At 41.0% G+C, this 18,920-nt stretch overlaps 1 protein-coding gene across 14 annotated transcripts in view; it reads right to left on the reverse strand.

Moving 5' to 3' along the window:
- CELF2 (CUGBP Elav-like family member 2) overlaps window positions 1–18,920 on the reverse strand; it is a 547,018-nt gene that overhangs the window by 237,378 nt on the left and 290,720 nt on the right. The window contains exon 1 of one of the 14 annotated variants that reach the window (XM_021530957.3): window positions 5,972–6,280. The exons of 11 other annotated variants lie outside the window; for them this stretch is intronic. In XM_021530957.3, the coding sequence (XP_021386632.1) occupies window positions 5,972–6,045 (74 nt within the window). In that variant the 5' untranslated portion in view covers window positions 6,046–6,280. Of the gene's footprint in view, window positions 1–5,971; window positions 6,281–18,920 lie in introns of those variants that run through there. 2 more of the 14 variants (XM_021530958.3, XM_021530955.3) reach the window with 2 other exon arrangements.

Raw genomic sequence — 18,920 nt, forward strand, 5'->3', positions numbered from 1 at the left:
ATCTTTCTCACGGCTCTTACATCAACATTTGTTTCAGAACATCGCTTTTGAACTTGACTTTAAGTATTGCCACCATTTGGCAGGCAAGGAAGAAACCATCCCAGATAACACACTCAAGATACTCAGCCTTCTTCAGCTAAGTTGTAAGAGACAAGAGAACGCAGCTGTTCTCATCCATAGAAACTATTTTTTTATATTTGTGTAAATCGAGAGGAAAAAAAAAAAAAATCACCAAACAGGCACTATTGGTACAGTAGGCAACTCCTTTGTGAATTGGCTCATTTAGGCATTCATTTAAATACAGTAATTAAGATTTAACACAAAACAGAAGCTGCTTTCAGATGTCATTTTGAAGGCCAGATGATCTCCTCTTTATTAATATTATAATTTTAAACTATTGTCAGCCGAATTTTCAAGAATCAAGCTGTGAGCAAAGAGAATACACTACTGAAGTGTGTCCTATTTACGTAACCCAGCCTCAATGAAAATGAGAGATTGATTATAAATCTGTGATACAGAGGATGGAGAACTGCACCACTAAATTTCAGGGTGGTTTATCTGGATGTTAGGAGGGAATTGATACCTTCAGCATCTGCCATTCACCTTTTCTATTTAACACCATATGGAAGAACACAACAGCGTTTAAGGCAACATATTTCTGAAAACCTTTATGAGAAAGCCAGCAGCTTACTGCAAATGAAAAATTAAAACCTGGAGGGAACACAAGCCCTTCTCCTCCTTTCCACAGCCACGGAGAATGCAGGAACACGTTGGAAAGCAATTAAAGTATGATGATTCTAAAGGGGAATAATTATTTCACAATTACTTGAGAACATTACATTTATTGCTCCAATTAGTTTTTATTTTCCAAATAGGCATTCTTGTTCCCGCATTTTTCTTGTACCTTTGAAGGTTTTTCTTGGTCTCCCACTTTGCTAAGGAAAGCTGAGCCTTGCTTTCTACGTATATTCCCTATTTTGTGACTTTAGCCTCTGGTTAACCTTGCCCTGCCACCAGTTTGTTTTAATCAAAGAAAATCATGTCAGGAGATGCAATATACTTTGCAACTATATGAACACACAAAAAATAAGCCACTATAGGAAACAGTGTGTGGAAATGAAGAAAAAAGAAAGAAAACCAAAACACTGCCTTTCCACTTTAGAATTAAAGAAGTTTTTATTTGCTTAGACTATAAAACAATGATTTCTCTGTAGAATGTTGTCTTGCCCAAGTGTACTCTTTCTATTCCAGGTGCTTTTAAAAATGAAACGATTTTGTATACCTTTCCCCTGTATCGGTTTGGTCAAATATTTTTATATTAATCCATGAATTAATCATGAAATTTGAACAGTCCAAATGCTCATAAGATATCAAACATCCTAAAATGCCAATGAAATATTTAGAGTTATCAAAGTTGTTAGAGCAATCATAACTGATGATTAATTTGGATGATGAATACGTGTGGGGGAGGCTTAAAACTTGTGAGATCGTATCATAGGAAGTGAAAGATATATTTAAATATTGATGTGCTGAGAGTTATCGTAGGTTAACTTCTGAATGAGATTCTAGAAAAGATGATGGGGAGAAGGACACCATGAAATTGTAATTACTTAATAGACATCCAAGGATTTATTTTCCTTTCTGAAGCTCCTTGGCAACAGTCAAAAATTTTCATATTTTTTTGCTTTGCGTTTCCTCAGTAGTGGCCCAAGGAATCCGTCACACAAGAAGCTTAAGTAAAAGTTGTAATAACTTAAAATAAAGCTATTACTGAATCAACGTTAGAACAAAGTGTCAGTATAAGGATGAGACTGTGGTCTTAAAAATACCCATCACTTTTCTGTTAGGAAATCATGATTTGATTTTCTAAATATAAAAAAGACCAGAGAGTGGAATTTTTTTTTTGACAGGATGTTGAGTTTTCCTGCAGTTAAATTTAAAAATATAAATTTGTTATCTCCAGTTTTCTTCTAAAACAAAAGTCCTATATTGCAGGTTTACTGCAGAAAATGAAGTTCTGGATTTTAAAATGCAAGTATGTCCTCTGAATGATGACATTTCTTATTTACTAAATAACAAGTACAAACAAAAAGTATCAAAAATTGATCTTCACTGTTTTTTTTAATCAGCATATTGCACATATATCTGATTTTATCTCATTTTTGATTACAAGAGAAAGAAATTCAAAGGCTAAATATTTTTTCACATTATTGCCCTGTAACCCATGCAGTTGCATGCGCACTGTTGAAGACTGTTGAAGCATAATGTATTTTATTGGCATTATATCCAGCTACCAAAAATTAAAGTAAAATTTGAGTTTCTTTCAGTAGTAACAAACACTGATACTCATTTACATTAAAGGTAATCCCAGGCACTGAAATTTGGAACATGGAATGGAAAGATCTTCTGTGATATAGCAGAAATCAACATGGGGGGGTTACAATGATGAGTATTTAATCCTCAAAGCAACCACTTTGCAATCATCCAGTTGGCATGTACATGTGAGCCAGTGAAATCAGCAAATTACATTGAACTCAGATTTTATAACCTCACTTAGTAGCCATTAACCCTCTCCTACCCTGTCCAGATACACGCACACATTTCATCTATGTTTCACCTATGTGTATCTGAGTATTTTCCTCAGAACTGCCTCTTCCCCGCAGTGCACAACAGCACTCAAACAATTCCTGATCCTTCCCAGAGCACTCACCAAGCAGGGCTCTTTGCAGGCATTTACCATGGTTAGAGCATCCAGCTTGCCATCTGTCCTCAAAAACAGAAGTTCATGCATTTTTATGCTTCATATCCTGGAGTATCTATTTTCCAATGACATGTCATTAATTAATTTTTACTAGTAAATTGCCATTCATTCACTAACCAGGTACACTGATGCCATGCATACAGTTTAATTACACACAGTCATGCTCAATGTATCTGATGCTCTATTTTATTTCTGTTTAGCTATATAGTAACAGCAGCAAAATTTGAAAGCAAGCAACATTTAAGAGTCATTAACATTGTCACAGAGGTAAAAGCATTTTTACTTTGCAATTATCAGGCTGGCAGTTGACTTTCACACTAGGTATGCACTGAAAGTTATTCCTTGAAAAAAATCTCTTTTTTTCTTTCGTTGAAATAATGGATGAGTCTGAAATAAGACCCTTTACAAATATTTTTTAAATGTGCAAAGAATTGCAAGTGATATTGTATGCTAAACATCTGATATGCCACCGGCATATTAAAAAAAAAAAAAATCTAGTTTTGCCAATTTGTGCTGTGAAAGAGAAATGTTATACATATATTTTGCTAATTGCCTTGCTCTAAAATAGGAAATTCCTTTCTGCTAAAGACTGAACTGAGCTACACGGAGTGGCTGGAGCAGATGGCGAGGTTAAAAGTTTTGTGCAGCGTGGTAACTCGGAGCGCGCTCTCGGATGCTCCGCGCCACCCCGTTAGCGCTGCTGGCGGCTCGGCGCAAGCCTGGGGGGCAGCTAAAGGGGAAGGTGTGCCCCCGACCCCTGACGCGTAATCAAACTGCATCCTCGTCAGCACTGATTAGTCCAGAGAGCTGGGGACTTGCAAATAAATATATGTCACCACTTGGCTAAGAAGGACAAGATAAAGATGGTCTTAAACAGCGAATGACAGAGTATTAGAAAGGCAGCGTAGCAAAGCTCTCTCACACAGAATTTCAAGACTATTTTTGTTAGGAATAGAAGTTCCCTGAGTTCATGGCAATTTAGCCTCAATATTAATTTGCATGCATGACACATGATCCCTTGAAATCATACCACATCCACAATTAGATAGCAGCAAAGCAAGATTTGGTTAATACAAGGAAGCACATCACATCACGACCACTGATGATACAGGAGGTAAAGTTTATTTTACTTCAAGAGCTTACTTAACCACCCCTCCCCCCAACCCCACCCCCCCCAAAAAAAAAAAGAAAAACATTGAGGAACCAGCACCAACCCTACAAGGATGTGTGCATTTAACAACTTCATTATCAAATTTCTGTATTTCAAGATCCACTTAGGAGCTGACATTTCTCTAGACTAATTTTTGTATCTTTGGACACACATTAAGCTCTTCATCTAATGAACACTGACTGTGTTTCAAGCTGTGTTAAGATATATTATGGATGCTTCACAGAGAAAAGGACTATGAAGAGAGCAATGCAGAAGAAAGAGTTTGATGTGGTACTCCCTCACCTCGAGGGGCAAATTGGAGATAAAGTTATATAAGCTGGAGTGACAACAGGGCATCATCAGCCACAATTAATAGTGCCTTTGAGCTTGGAGATGTTTGTTAGCAGGATCTTTTCTGACTGCCTGGAAGGACAGCAGGTAGAAAGTCTAATCAAAGCTGAGATGATGAAAACAAGAGGGAGTTTGGCTGTGGCACATCCCTACAGAGGGCTGCAGTGCAAGAGATACCAATGTTCAGCTGCTACTTTGTACCCTCATGGGCAAACCTCTGCGATTTTTCTGCAAAACGGGGGAAATTGACAGCGCTTTTACCAAAACTGACTAATGCCAATAAAATCTGGTATTTTACAATGGGAAAAGCAAAACACAGCACAGAACTCTTTCAAATTTAAGATCACACATTTAAGACAAGAGGCAGCATTTGCACACTTTGCTGACCTTCAAAGACTGTAAAAAATAGTGTAAGTCATCTGCACCAAGTAGCTTCCCCCCCGACTCTTGCCCCTCTCCCACACACTCACTAAACCTCAGCTGTCTGAACAACTGGCCACTAATGAATGTCTCCATACAGATCACTGGTGCAAGGGAAAAGCATTCCACCTCTGAGAAAGTTTGGTTATCAGTAAAAAAGGCAATAAAAGTCTGAATAGCCTTAGAGGGGGCACAGTATGCAACCTGATTTGTGCAAATTGCAGGTGACACTCTCTGCTGCACATACGGGCTTATTTACACTTGTAACTTAAGTGCTGCCTCAACCAGAACAGCTTCAGTCAGTGCAGAGTCAATGCCAAAGCCTCTCGCTTCATTCTAATGTAACTCAAACCACGTTTGTCATCCCGATGAAAGAAGAAAAAGCAACAAAATAAAAGCTATTTTGGATACTGTAAAACAATGCAGCACACTCCTCACACTTTGTATCTTTCAGCAGATGTCTATTTCATCATTTCTAGCTTTTACTTTTTCATTCAAGTCTTAGGTTACCTGAAAATACCTGCCAACTGGCAATGCCCATGAGAATGATAATAGAAACTTTCAGACCGAGATTAACAGAGCAGAGCCGGGCTAGGGGAATACTTCTCCTTCTGAAATTCCAGCATTCAGCGCCTTCCAATACATCTCATTCTCACTTCAACTACACGTAAAACAACCATCCTCACCCTAATTAACACTCGCCGTACCAGGCAGCTATCGGGGATAGTATTGGGGGGGAGGGGGGGGGGAGGAGAAGAAACAAAAAAACGCCAAATCCTTGCGTTCTGCCTGGTACTCCCAGTGAACGCTTAGTATTTCATCTGAATTTGAAAACTGATGAAAATTTGCAGGGGGAGGGGGCGTTTTTATTGTTTTTATTCAGCCAGGAAGGGGTGATAAGACACGGGTGGGTCCGGGCTGGCTGCAGGGGACAGGTGTCTGTGGAAGGCTCCGCTGGGCACGGAGGAGAGAGCGCTCAGCTACGCGCGACCGCCGCGCGTTTCTCCACGTTGCATCATCATCAGCGGCAGCCGCTAACCCCCCGCGCCCGCCGGCACCGACCTGCGGGACGCCGAGCACCCCGGCAGGGGACACGGCACGGAGACCACCAAGTGACTTGGGAAGGGCGGCTGGCTGGGGTACGAGCCCCCCTTCCCCTCCCGCGGAAGGGCGGGCGGTGCGGGAGGGAGCCGGCCGGAGCCCCGCGCCCCGCGGCGGGGGCTCGGTGCCGGGCGGTACCCGGAGCCGGGGCTGGGGGGGGACCCGGCGGCAGCCCCGCCGCCACTTACATTCTGTCAGAGACCAGCAAGCGGCCGTCGACCATCATCTCCGGAAGGAAATCCAGCTTGAACGAAGAAGTCATGCTGGGCTCCGGGGGCGCCGCGGCGGTCGGCGGGAGGATGCGGCGGGGCGCGGCGGATCCCACAACTGCGCCGGGCGGCGGAGCGGCAGGCACAGGTGCGGAGGCCTCCCCGCGGCAGCCGCCAGCCCCGGCAGTTGTCACATTTCTCTCCCCCTCTCGGTTTTTTCCGCCAATCCCCTCCGAAATCGACTGCTGAGGCAACTGTCGGTGGAGCGCCAGGTGCTGAGCGGGGAGGCGGAGCCATCTCCCCGCTGCGGCTCCCCGTTAACCCCTGCGCCCCCGCCGCCCCGGGAGAGGCCTATTGCCGCCGCCGGGCCGGGGGCCGCCCGCCCGGGGCTCCGCGGCTGCGCCCGGCCCGGCTCCGGGGCGGCGGGACCCGCCCGGGCTCCGCAGCGGCCCCGCGGGCAGCCCCGGGCGGGCGCTGCCCCCGGCGCTCGCCAGGGGATCGCTCGGGCACGGCCGGAGCCAGCCCGGGGCACGGGGATTGTTCGGTCGGGTTCTGGGTGCAGGCTCTCTCCGCTCAAACTCCTGCCATTCAGACCTTGGCAGTCTTTTAAATGCTTAGAGTGATGTTACTGGCTGGCGAGGGACTGGTAGTAACTCTGTCCTCGCTGATCAGAAAGAGGGATTTAAATAACTAATGACGGCAAATCCTTTCTCGTGGCTGTAAGCTCCCAAAAAACCCGCTCCCAACCTCGCTGCTCTCAGAGTTGGCCGCATACAGAAGTGTCACCACCAAGACAAAATTCCGCACATACAAATAGCTGGAGGCCCCCCCCTCCCCATTCCACCGCCCCCTGAAAAGCTGTATAAATTTTCCTTTCCATCTCCAAGACCTACTTGCTTCAATACAAAGCCGCTCCAGGCAAAAGAATATTAACATATTTACGAAGATTACTAGGTGATCTGAGCAGTCTAGACAGACAGAACGTTCCTCTCCATTGTGTGTGCTTCTCCATCTGAATCTCTCTTTAGGTTTTATAATTTGATTTGTTATGGATAATCAACACTTGCAAAAAGTAACAAATGCAAATTAAACCTACTATGCTTAAACTTTTCAAAGAGCATTCTAATATAAAAATTAAATTGACCCATAAAAAATGTGTTATCAGTCAAGCCAAGTTTTATTTAAATTTTGACTGTCATTAATTTGATAGGAAAAAAAAAATACAGAACGGGCAAGTTTTTAGAGTCCAGTTTATTGCACTAAGAGACTTTCCAGTTTTAAACAGTTAAAAAGGAAGAAAACCCCCTCAGGCTGCTAAAATTTTTGCCTACTTTGCAAGACTAAAGAAAGAAAAGGTTCACTTGGCCCTCAGCATAATCCCCATAGGACAGCTGCAATCCTGAACAGATATCTATAGTGTTATTAATCTGCTCTGCTCTATATGTTCGCATACTGTCCCCATCACCATGGCACCTAAACATCCACATAGAAAGGCACAAAGCAAAGCTATGGCTCCTCTTTACTAAATTAATGGTGATTCCTTTACGCCACCCATCCATCACAGCGTAGGACTGACTGTACAGTGGATAAAAAAATTAAGTGCAAAGTCCAAATGAAAGTAGAAACCAGCACAACTTTTTCCAGCTGGATCTAGCCACCTGGTCTTTGATCTGAGGCCTCCATGGTGGTTAATCCGGCCCAGAGTAGAGTTGGATTAACTTTCAATTTCAAAATTTTGCCACTGCAGAAGGGACAGGTTTTAGCTCAGAAGAAAAATACAGGCAGCTCAGTGAGGATGAAGATATTCTTTTAACTGAGAAGTCTCCACCCCCACTTCACCCTGTGCGGCTGGATCTGCACCTCTTCATCACTTTTTTTGGTACATGCTAAATCGAAGGGACTTCAGTCTCACCAGCCTGCCGCTTCTAAGGACCACAGTCCCGCTGCTGCTGACTGAAAAGTAAATCCACGCTTTCCACAGGATGCAAATAGGGAGGAGGAGAGGATCACAAATAATTTTGCTTAAAATCTGCATATGGAATAGAGAGATCTTTATAAATTTGCCCCATTATGCAAGGTGTAAGTGCTTAAAAATGCTTCATTAAAACGTATGTTCTTTTGAAATATTTATTTTCCTTTTAATTACATGTGAATTAGCTGGAAGAAGCTGTAGGGAAGCCCTCTTACTGACTTAAGCCTTCTCAGCAGTTTGTTAAATTCTAGCCTCAAATCCCTTGAGGGAATAGTGGATTCAAAGCAGCTTTTAATCATACTATAAGGAGGGTGAAGTAGTATGTAAGTAGGTCATAGAGAAAGCATTACAAGTGCATAGGTTATTGCTTTATTTAACAACTACAGTGTAACACACTTTTCAAAGCACATTTGCTTTTGCCATTTAAAAGTTAGAAGCAGGAATAGGGTCAAATGCAAAAAGGAACCCTTTCCATAAAAGATACCGAGATATGACTCAAGGAGAGCTTAGAGAGAAAAACTGCATTCGAATAATTTGGTTCTCAGACATAAATTATGTAGTGTCTGTGTATGAATTAACTCTTGATGGCAGAGGGTAAGTGGTAAGAAACACAAAATCCTGATTGTTTCACACACTGTTACAGGCTCAGCTCTGCTATTTGTAACATTAATGCCAGATTCTTGACTAGCACATATGAGCAAAATAGCAACTTTTATTAAAAATTAAGAGAAAAGTGGAAGCTCTGATGTGTTGCTTCAGAACAGAGGGAAATGGGGAGTGAGTGTGGCAAGTGAAACTGCATTTATTTTCGCAGCATAAATCAGACAATGGCTCTAAACGCTGGCTTAGAGGAGCTGCATTATTGCTGCCCGCCAATATTAAGCTTTTTTAACTGGTGGAGCATATGGCAGTTTTGAGGGAGGAACCTAGAATTTCGAATCATCAATTCTCGGGCTTTAATCCTATTCCAGCTACAAATGCTGCCTCCTATCCCTTCTCCCCCCATTTCAGAGGCCCAGACCCTGTTTCACTCATTTACTCTTTGTCCCTCAGTTTCTCCATCCGAGTGGGGCAGACGAAGCAGTTCCACCTCACCTTTGCAGATTAGTCACCATTCAAGCTCCTTTTCAAACACAGAGCTATATATGATTTCTGCAAACAAATCAACCTTTGAAAATCGCACACCTCTTCAGAGCAAAAAAACCAAAAAACCAAAAAAAAACCCAAATCAAAACCCCTCCCAAAAAGTTCAACTGTGGAAGGCCAGGACTGAGCAAGTGACTTGTGTGTATGAGCTCATTCTGACATCACTGCCTGTGGCTTCGTTCAGTGAGTGACAAAGAGAGCTGACACCCCCTTCCCTTCCAGATCCCAGAGCCGAATCCTGTGTGGAGCTCCCACCACATCCCCTCTCCAGACCCCCTCCTCACCCTATAATTAATTGTCATTCTTCTAATCAACTTGCCCCCAAGTTTTGGGCTAAGGAAATGCTACTGTTGGAAGCACTTCAAGGGAAAGTTTCTGAATGACTTCACTCTCTCCCAAGCCTGCAAGGCAGTATGAAGAGAGTTCAAATCCTCTGCTTTATTCCCCCCTAAGCCAATGAACATGCTAGGGATTCAGCTTATCTCTGGCATCAAAGCAAGTTTCTAACAGAGGCAGCAGAAGCAGAGCTCAGTGACGGCGGTGTAAATTTGGAGCAGGCTCAAATGACTCCAGTGGAATCACTCAGGATCTTCTACTAATGCGAGGGGCAGCAGGAATCTGGTCCAGCTAGAGTTGGTGAATGCAAACGAGGCGGTTGCTATCTTCCACAAAGAAATAATCTTCCAGGCAAGCCATGAACCTGGAAGTAGTGGCGTGAGTAAGAGCAGGCAGCACAGCATTTTGGTTTGTGTAATGGGATGTGAGCCTACCTGCCCATCAGCCTAACTCTTAGTAGGAAGGGCAAGAAGAGAATGGTGCATGAAGAAAAGCAAAGCAAAGCACACGAGCGCTTGAGCAGGACTACAGAATGGTGTAAAAGTCACTAACAATTAAAGCAAAAAGTAGTGCATTTCCTTGAATGGTAAAAAGTAATGGATGCAATTCTATACAATTTTACAATTTGTGATCACCTAGAACAAAACTGTCTTTGTCAGTTATGTCTAATATAGGAATAAAATTTTGAATTATGAAACCTTAACCCTTCAGTAGAGATTTTGTATTTACAAAGCCAAATACACAACAGTCTTCCACTCATTTTGAGAAATAAATTAACTTGCATTAACTGATATCTTTTTAAAAAGAAAATTAAAATATTAGTTAAAGCTAATCAATGAATTTTAAGTATTTAAAATAGTGCTTGTGAGGCTCCCTCTGCTTCCGTAGGCTACTGTAGCTCATCGGTAATCTTCAGAAATAAACGTCATTTAAAATTAGTCCTGTGAAAAGGTCCCTCAAATTAAGCATTTCTAGAGCTTTCACTTGAAGCGCATTGATATTATGTAAACTTGGTTGCTATAGTAAAACTTCCCACTCACTTCTCTTTTTTTTCCCTTCCTATTTTATACCAGTGATGAGGTGATTTCATCCCACTGTGGGTAAAGGGCCTTTGTTCCCTTTTGTGGGTAATAACTCAATCTTTCCGAAAACAATTAGGCAACAAATCATGGCACAGGGCAGATGCTACATGGAACGGAGGGTTTTTTGGAAAGGCCTTTAATTTAGAGGAACACCCTCCTTTGTGAGCAGCACCAAATACATGGACAGTCAATCATCACCCTCAGGTCCAATCCTGCACAGGGCTCGTGCTGAGCAGAAGCTGCCCAGTAACCTCTGCTCCAGCTGGGCTGTTCCAGTACTAAAGCAACTTTAATTTAGAGAATACTCAAGTAAAGCAGAAACAAGCAAATTTTTGCAAGACCAAGTTTTACAGTCCTGTTATTTATTTGCAGTCCTACTGAAGAGCATTACTACTGATCCACAGGTGTTACCTTTGTGTTAGTGCCATGTGCATATAGACACAAGACCAAGGCTTTTGTCAACCCAATCTTATCTTGGCTTGGTAACAGACATTGTTTTTTTCATTTTTCTTTTTTTTTTTACTGGACTACCTTATCTTCTCACCTGCTAACTGTCAACAACCACTACCCAAAACCCAAAAAGGAGAGAACCTGGGGTACTGTAAGCACTGGGCAGTCCTGATTTCCTATTAGAGAGCAGAAAAGTTATTTATGGTTAAAAAAGACACCTTTCTAAACAACCCTGGAAGAGAAAACTGAATATTCTGAATATGATTTGGCTATTATACTATCTTCATGTGAAAACCTATGACTTAGGACCGGAGAAATCACACATCTAGTGCATTGTCTGTGTTTCCCCATCCTCACAATATGCATGCTCACCTATTCCTTTAAAGAGCAGAGGAAAAATCGCACTGTAACAAAAAACCTTCCTCCCTGACTTCTACACACCCAGGAAGAACTACTGAAGACACAAAAATGCCTCTCATTTTATAGAAATTTGAGTTTCCTGGAGATTTTTGCCATTCTGGAGAGGTTGGTTATTGGGAGAGAGGCAGGATGAGGGAAGTAGATGGTGAGGATAGCCTGGATCAGGAGGTGATGCTGGAGGGCATCTCTAACTCCAAATGCCACAGGCAAAGGTAAGTGTGAAGTTCTAGTGTGGTATCAGCAAAGAAAGAATGTGAGTAAGAGACATCCAAAGAGACAAGAAGCCAATAGGAGACTTATTTTTAAAAACAAAATGTAAAGACATCTGAGGGGTTTATTACAATATCTGCATTAACCTACTGCACTCCATTTCTAGCAGCAAGATCCTTACAAGCTTAACCTTCATCCTCACTTCTCATTCATTTCTACCACGTGTTTTTCTTTCTTTTGCACTGCAAATGATTGGCTTTCACCTTAAACTCAAATTGTGGCATCTTTAAGGTAGGAAATTTCACAGATCTCCTTTTTGCATTTGCTCATGAAGTGCCTAGCATACATCTCAATCCTCAAAAACAACAATCACCCTGAAAATATGCAAAGTAGTTATCTTTGTTTCCCAGACAGAAGCCATTAAATATCAGACATGAAGGCCATAAAGAAAAGGCTCCTGCAGTAACTATAAGGCATTTGGATGTGCAGAGAACTGCATCCTGACTTGGCTTAGTAGTTTGGGGGATTTCCCCCTTAAATTAACAATGTAAGAATTGCCACATAAGGCAGATCAAAAGGTCCACCTAGCCATGACCCTGGATGGAAAGAGAAAAAGCATGAATATGGGAAATGATCCTTCACACCTTCCAGCAGCTGATGGCTGAGGGACTTCCTAGAGTCAAGAATGGCATCTGAACCAAGATGTTTAACAAGCCCAAGTCACTGATTCAGTTTTCCCACAAATTCTCTGTCTAAAAGGAATATTGATGAAGTCACGTTTATTTTTCCCAGAGATACCTGTTAATTGTGCTGTTCTTAACAATTTCAGGGATTTGGGGCTCAGTACAACAAAGAGGAACATTGATTTTCTTTTCTGAACCAAAACATTTAACCCAACTTAGTGTTTAACATACAGTGTTTCACTTTGAAAAGTCACAATAAGTCATCTGGCAACTTTTAAAGAGAAACTCAACCCCTTGATTCAAAAACTTTGTAAGGGACAAGTGCTGGAGCCATGAGGTTGCTGGGGCAAGTATCTAGTTAGGCATTGTTTAGTGAGAAAGGTTCTTTAGGAAAAATGCTGGTCACTTTGGATTGTTTTATTCAGGGGTGGGGGTTAACTGAGTTTAATGTATGTTCATCAGCCGTGCACAGACAAATCTCCATATGATTCATTGGAGCAGCACTGCAGAACACCTGGTGTTGCCAATGCAGTTCTGTTAGTGTTTTGTTATTTTTAAAGGGGTTATATAACTCTCTCATTAAAATTAAATGTGGGCTGAAATGATGCAGGCAAATTCTCAAGCTTCAGAGTGAGCTTCTTCCTCACAGTTTAGCAGAAGATAAATCTTTTTTAGGCAGAAGAGAAGGAAAATGAAATCAAGAGGTTGTACCGTTGAATTTAGAGTCTCTAAAATTTTAAGTTTTCTGATAATTCTCTGTTTCTTTTCTAGAAGCACTCAATACCTCAGATGCTGACCTGCAGCTTCCAGGGAGGGCAGGTGCTGGATTTGAATCTTAAATTCACTCTGTAGCACAGCCATCCTGTCATCCACAGGTATCTGCACGTGCAAGGTTCAACTTCCAGGTGATCTGTGTTTGAATACCATTACTTTTCACTCCTCTATTTAATTTCCCCTATCCTCTTTCTGATTTTCTAGATTTTTTTTGTTTTCCCTTCCTCAAACTCCCTGCTCTCTCTTCCTCCTGGTGACAGACTGTTGTCTGGCATCCTCAGAGGCTGCTCTTGAGGATGACCTGCTGATTTGCTGCCATGGGAACTCCAGAGCAAGGACAGCATTTACCCCTCACACACCGAAGGGCACAAGCAACAGTTCCCTGTGCTGCCCTTCTCACTGGTTAAAGTTTGCCCTCCTCTGTTTCACAGGGGACATTGGAAAGCGCTGCCTTAAATAACCAGAGTGTTGCAGCCTCTGCAGTGTCCAGCAGCAGCTGAATTATTCAGAGGAAGGTGGAAAAGTCTAATAACCAGTGTGAGTATGCAAATTGCTTTTCAAAACTAGTGAAGAAAAAGCTTGGGCAGCAAAGCATGAGAGTTGAGGAAAAACCCTCTCTTGTGTAATGGCAAAAAGCATTAAATTCATATAAGTGCTGTATTTAAAACTTCTTGAGCAATTTTATTGGTAATCTTATTTCTTTGAATCAGAGAGAGTTAACTTAAAAGTAGGTTGTTTAACCCGAATACGGGATGCAGGGTAACACATCAGCATACTGAGTGTGGAGAGATAAGCAAGTAGTTCTCTCTATTCTCCCACCCCCAAACACAATTTTGGGTGTTTTAATTGAAATGGAAGGATCATTTTTACTTGGCTGCATTTTACAGGGCAGCTTGTGATCCACGCTGTGTCAGCCTTGTCAGTGCACTGGCAGATTTACAGCCCCACTGTACTTTCCTGCAAGCACAGGCTCATAACAGCCTAATCCAGTAACGTGGGCTTAATGCACAATATAATTCCACAAACCACCTAGAAAGTGAGTGCAAATCTGGAAGTCAGTGCTTTCCAGAAATGTCATTTTAGTCATTAGTTTAGAAATGCTGAAGATGGATCTGACTGATATCAGCCCAAGGAATGGTCACTGATCCTTATACTATCAGAGAAAATAAAGTTGTGCATGAGAACAGCTGAAATCCTTTTTACATCCCACTTGAGCTGATTACTAGTTATGCTATCTCAGTCTCAAGACTGGAGTGAGAGATGAGAAAATTAGTCCAGATCAAGGTTTACACAAAATTTGGAAGAATTCCTGACCATTTCCATCCAATACAGATAGTTAACCTTCAGTGCATCATTAACTTGCTGAGAACAGTACTAAAGCGACTTTAATTGACACATTTGCTTCTGCTGCAGGGTGAAATAACACAGAAGCAATACAAAATGTAAAAATAAAAAAAAAATAAAAGATTTTTGTCACAGCAAGAATGTTAGAGGGGGAAAACAAAAAAAAATTCCTGTTTTTATTTCCTCTGTGAGGATGCCAGCAGTCTTGTTTCATAAACTCCAGTGATTCATCACCATCCCAGGCAGCCAATCATTCTGCAGGTCAAGTAGAAATGGGCTGTAGAGCCAGCAACTCCTGCTGCCCCGATAATGCATGTCATTCCAGGCATGGCGACATGCTTTCTCAACAACTGCCATTTTCAGTTACCTTTTCTATGGCTGACATACAAGTAAATGTGTTGGAAGCAGTAAAACAGTCATAGAAAAACGGTTGCAAAGATAAATAGCACCTGCATGTGATGATCTCTAATGTCATTAGAAAGGAAAGAAGGATGTGTTTTGAAATAGGATTTCTCTCCTCTGAAAGCATCACTTGACTTGTGGGGGGTGGGTTATGTGTGTGTGTGACTGACGGGGGGGTTTCTGTAGGTGTTTTTTTTTCTTGAATTAACATCCAGATATTTGTCTTGGTTAATAGATACAATTAGAGGAAAAGGGGAAAAAAACACAAAACCAGACAACAAGAACATTTTTCCAGTGCAAAACCCAAACACCCAGCATTAAATATGAAATCTTCTTGCAAGTCACCTGTTTTGTACAGATGGATTTTGTTTGAATTCAGAAATGCTCACTTTAAGAAACACGACTGCTCTGAGGGAAAAGAAAAGGATTTTCTTTGGTCATTTCTTTTCAGTCTTTATTCCTTGTTATCTAACTTAAATTTCATGAACTACTTCAATAACTGTCCTCTGAATCATATGTAGTTGAATACTGTTTTGCAGATGGAAACTGAGTGGGAGTTTTAAGGGCACAGGATTATAGAAATACACACCCTCAATGAGAAATGTTTAAACTTAAGTGCACACATGTATGTGTGCACAAATATATTTGTGTATTAGTAACAGATCATGTGTAATTTATGTGCATGTACCATGTAAAGTCCCTCTGCCTGAACACAACTGGAGGAAAAAAAAAAGCATGTTTCAAATAACGGTGCTGGAACTAGATTTCAAATGCATAAGATTATCCATATTAATTTATGGTAATCTACAAATGAATGCAGCAGAAACAGTACAGGTTATCCAAAATGGTACGTGCATTTATTGAGAGACGACCACAAAATATCTTCACAACAGATTTAGTTGCATCTTCTAATACCCCCTGAATTAATATAATGCAAAAAAACCAAAGTACAAGCTATGTTTCCCCTTTGGAATGACTGGCTCTTGAAATGCCAAGGGAAAGCCAAACGCTTCTCTCCACACAAAGTCCTCTTAGACATCTTGCTTTCAGATTTCATCAACTTAGGTGTTTTCAGGGCTGTAAGCAGTGAACTTTCCATCAGCAGCATCTTCAGCTAATTAACCCTCCTGATTACAATAATTAGTATTGATTCACTCCTGAATGACTTCTTAAGTATTCAAGCACAATCTACACTTGCAGTAAAACTTCTAGATATGAATATTAATTGAACACTTGCTTTGTTTTTCAGCCCCAAAGGTATAGTTTGCAGTCTTATATAGAGTAGGATCATAGAATGGTTTGAGTTGAAAGGGACCTTTAAAGGTCATCTACTTCCAACTCCCATGCCATGATCAGGGACAGCTTCAAGTAGATCAGGTTGCTCAGAGCCATGTCCAGCTTGCCTGTGAATGTTTCCAGGGATGGGGCAGCCACCACCTCTCTGTGCAGCCTATTCCAGTGCTTCACAAGACTAATTGTGAAAAATTCCCCCCTCATGTCTAGACTGAATCAACACTGTTTTTGTTTAAAGCCACAGTCCCATGTCCCATTGCAACAAGCCCTGCTAAAAAAATCTTTCCTATAAGCCCCCTTTCGGTACTGAAAGGTTGCTCCTTCCCTTCTCCAGGCTGGACAACCACAAGTCTTTCACCCCGTCTCCTTAGGGGAGGTGTTCCAGACTGACTGTTTTTGTGTCCCTCCTCTGGATCCAGTCCAACAGTTCCATGTTGAGGACTTGTTGAGGACTCCCGACTTGCAAAAGGTACTGCAGGTGGAGTCTCACAAGGGTGTGGTAGAGGGAGGGAATCACCTCCCTCGACCTGCTGGCCACCCTTCTCCTGCTGTAGCCCAGAATACAATTGGCTTCCTGGGCGGTGAGTGCATGTTGCCAGCTCACATCCAGTTTTTCACCCCCAAGTCTTTATCTGCAGGGCGGGTCTCAATGCCTTCATACTTAAATTTGATAACAGAAACATGTCAGTGTCATCCTCTCTTGACAAAGAAAATATTAGCATGTTGATTGTGGTTCATGAATGTGAAAGTAAATAAATAAATAAATAAATACACACAAAGACTCCAGGCTAATAAATTAATATAATTAAATTCCATATCCCTATGGAAGCATGGAAAACCAAGTCCCAAGCTAAGACTTGTCTTGCTCTTTCTCTAGCAGGTAGGACTGAAGGTGTTCATGTTTTGACTTTACACCTGGTCATTACAAGAACAAATAACAACTCATGTAGAGTCTGAATTACCTCTCTTAGCTCTGTTGTGGAAACAGATGTTGCCAGGTTTGACAACTGCTAGGCACCACATTGCTTTGTGAAAGGGTGAGATTCATAACAGGCAGCACTGAGGACACCTCTGATGCCCAGGCATAAGATCTCTAAACCTATGTAGTCTTTCAAAAGCCATTACTTTCGTTAAACATGCTAAGAAATTACTTGTGTTACAGCTTTGCTTCACCTTCTTTGATGTTAATAATAATTGTTATGGCTCAGAAAGCAATATTTCAGTAAATATGCATAGAAAGATTTTTTTTTTTAGTAGGATTCACACAAACTAATTCAAATATCAGTCTTTGATGTGAATACAATGTGAGAAAATACCTTTGGAATAAAACAAAGTAATTTTCAATCCAAGACAAAAAAAAAAATCATTGTATATGTATTTTATACGACATTTTATCTGAAAACATAGAAACTACAGTAAGTTTGGTAGGAACTCACCTGTAAGCAGAGCACTTAGGGAACAGTTATAGTATTGAATAGTCCTTAAAAGCGGAGATTGGTTTTGCTGCCCAGGTATCTGTTGGTGGCTGCTACAGAAGTGGCATTCATGCTCCTCTGGGCTCTCCCTGAAGGGGCATTTCCACATAACTGAGAGTGAGGAACTCACTTTATTGCCACTCACAAAGGGCAGTAGCTGCTAGAAAGCTCAGGCTGCTGCAACATGACATGATAAAAAAATAACTTTATAAAAACATGTCACTGTTTCCACCCTCCAGTTCAGGCAGAGCAGAGTGGTTGTGAATGAGTTAATGTTTGTCTTGAAAGAAGTTCTCCCAAGGAAGCGAATTATGTCATAGTCCCATAATACTAAACATCATCCTTGCTTTCTTCATGTTTATGCACAACACACAGCATGCAAGTACTACCTGATAATCCATAACCTCTTGGCTTCTCAAGAACTATTTTCTGTGATATTACCTTTTTGTTCACATAAACTCTTTGCTATTGATTTACACCATCTCAAGACTCAAGGGACAAAGATGCAACGACAAAAAAGAAAATTCAAAACAGCATAGCAAGTATTCAGTCTCCCCAGCAAATATGTTTGTGTTGAAATGTTGAAATGCATGTTTTAGAGGGCTCTGACTGCTACCGATGAATCTTTTATGTCTTTTTGTTTTAATTAAGAGGTCCAAGAGACCCCTCAACCCATATAAATCATGCACTAGAGTCCAGTTTTTTAAAAAAAGCACAAAATCTCTACTATTAATTGATCAAAGCAAAAACCAGAAACCATTGATAAATAAATCTTTTCCCTCACAAAATCATTAAACTTATGTCTAAAAGCAATACATTTACTTAACATATAAAGTATTTAAAGACTTTCAACAGTTTAAGAAACTCCACAGAGTAATGACAATTCATTTTATTTAAGGAATATGCTGCTGTCCAGGTAGTAACTCAAAATTTTTCAAAAGCTTTGTAACGATTTTTTCTCACAATACAAAAGGTTAATTTTGTCCAATTCAAACCCAAAATTGTTAACGGTTTTAATGTTAAACTATGTTTCTTGAAACAGAAAGATAATTTAAGAAATGTCATATGAATAATTTGTTTGATTTATAGATAGGAATCATTCAGGTAAATTATTCTGTCTGACCTTAAAAATTCTAATGTATAAAACGTTATAAAAATGGAAAGTTGCATGGGCTCCCACTCTGAGATCTAATTTATCATTTTTATTGCTTTTTCATTACCTAAACAAAATTAGAAACAGTATCTTCAAAACAGCAGTTAAAGTTGATACGATCGGGCATAAAATCAAGAAAGGGCACATTTGGCAAGTATGTATTTCCCAGATTGACAGCAGTATTGTAA

Source organism: Lonchura striata, chromosome 5, assembly GCF_046129695.1.
Source record: "Lonchura striata isolate bLonStr1 chromosome 5, bLonStr1.mat, whole genome shotgun sequence".
Lineage (NCBI taxonomy): Eukaryota > Metazoa > Chordata > Aves > Passeriformes > Estrildidae > Lonchura > Lonchura striata.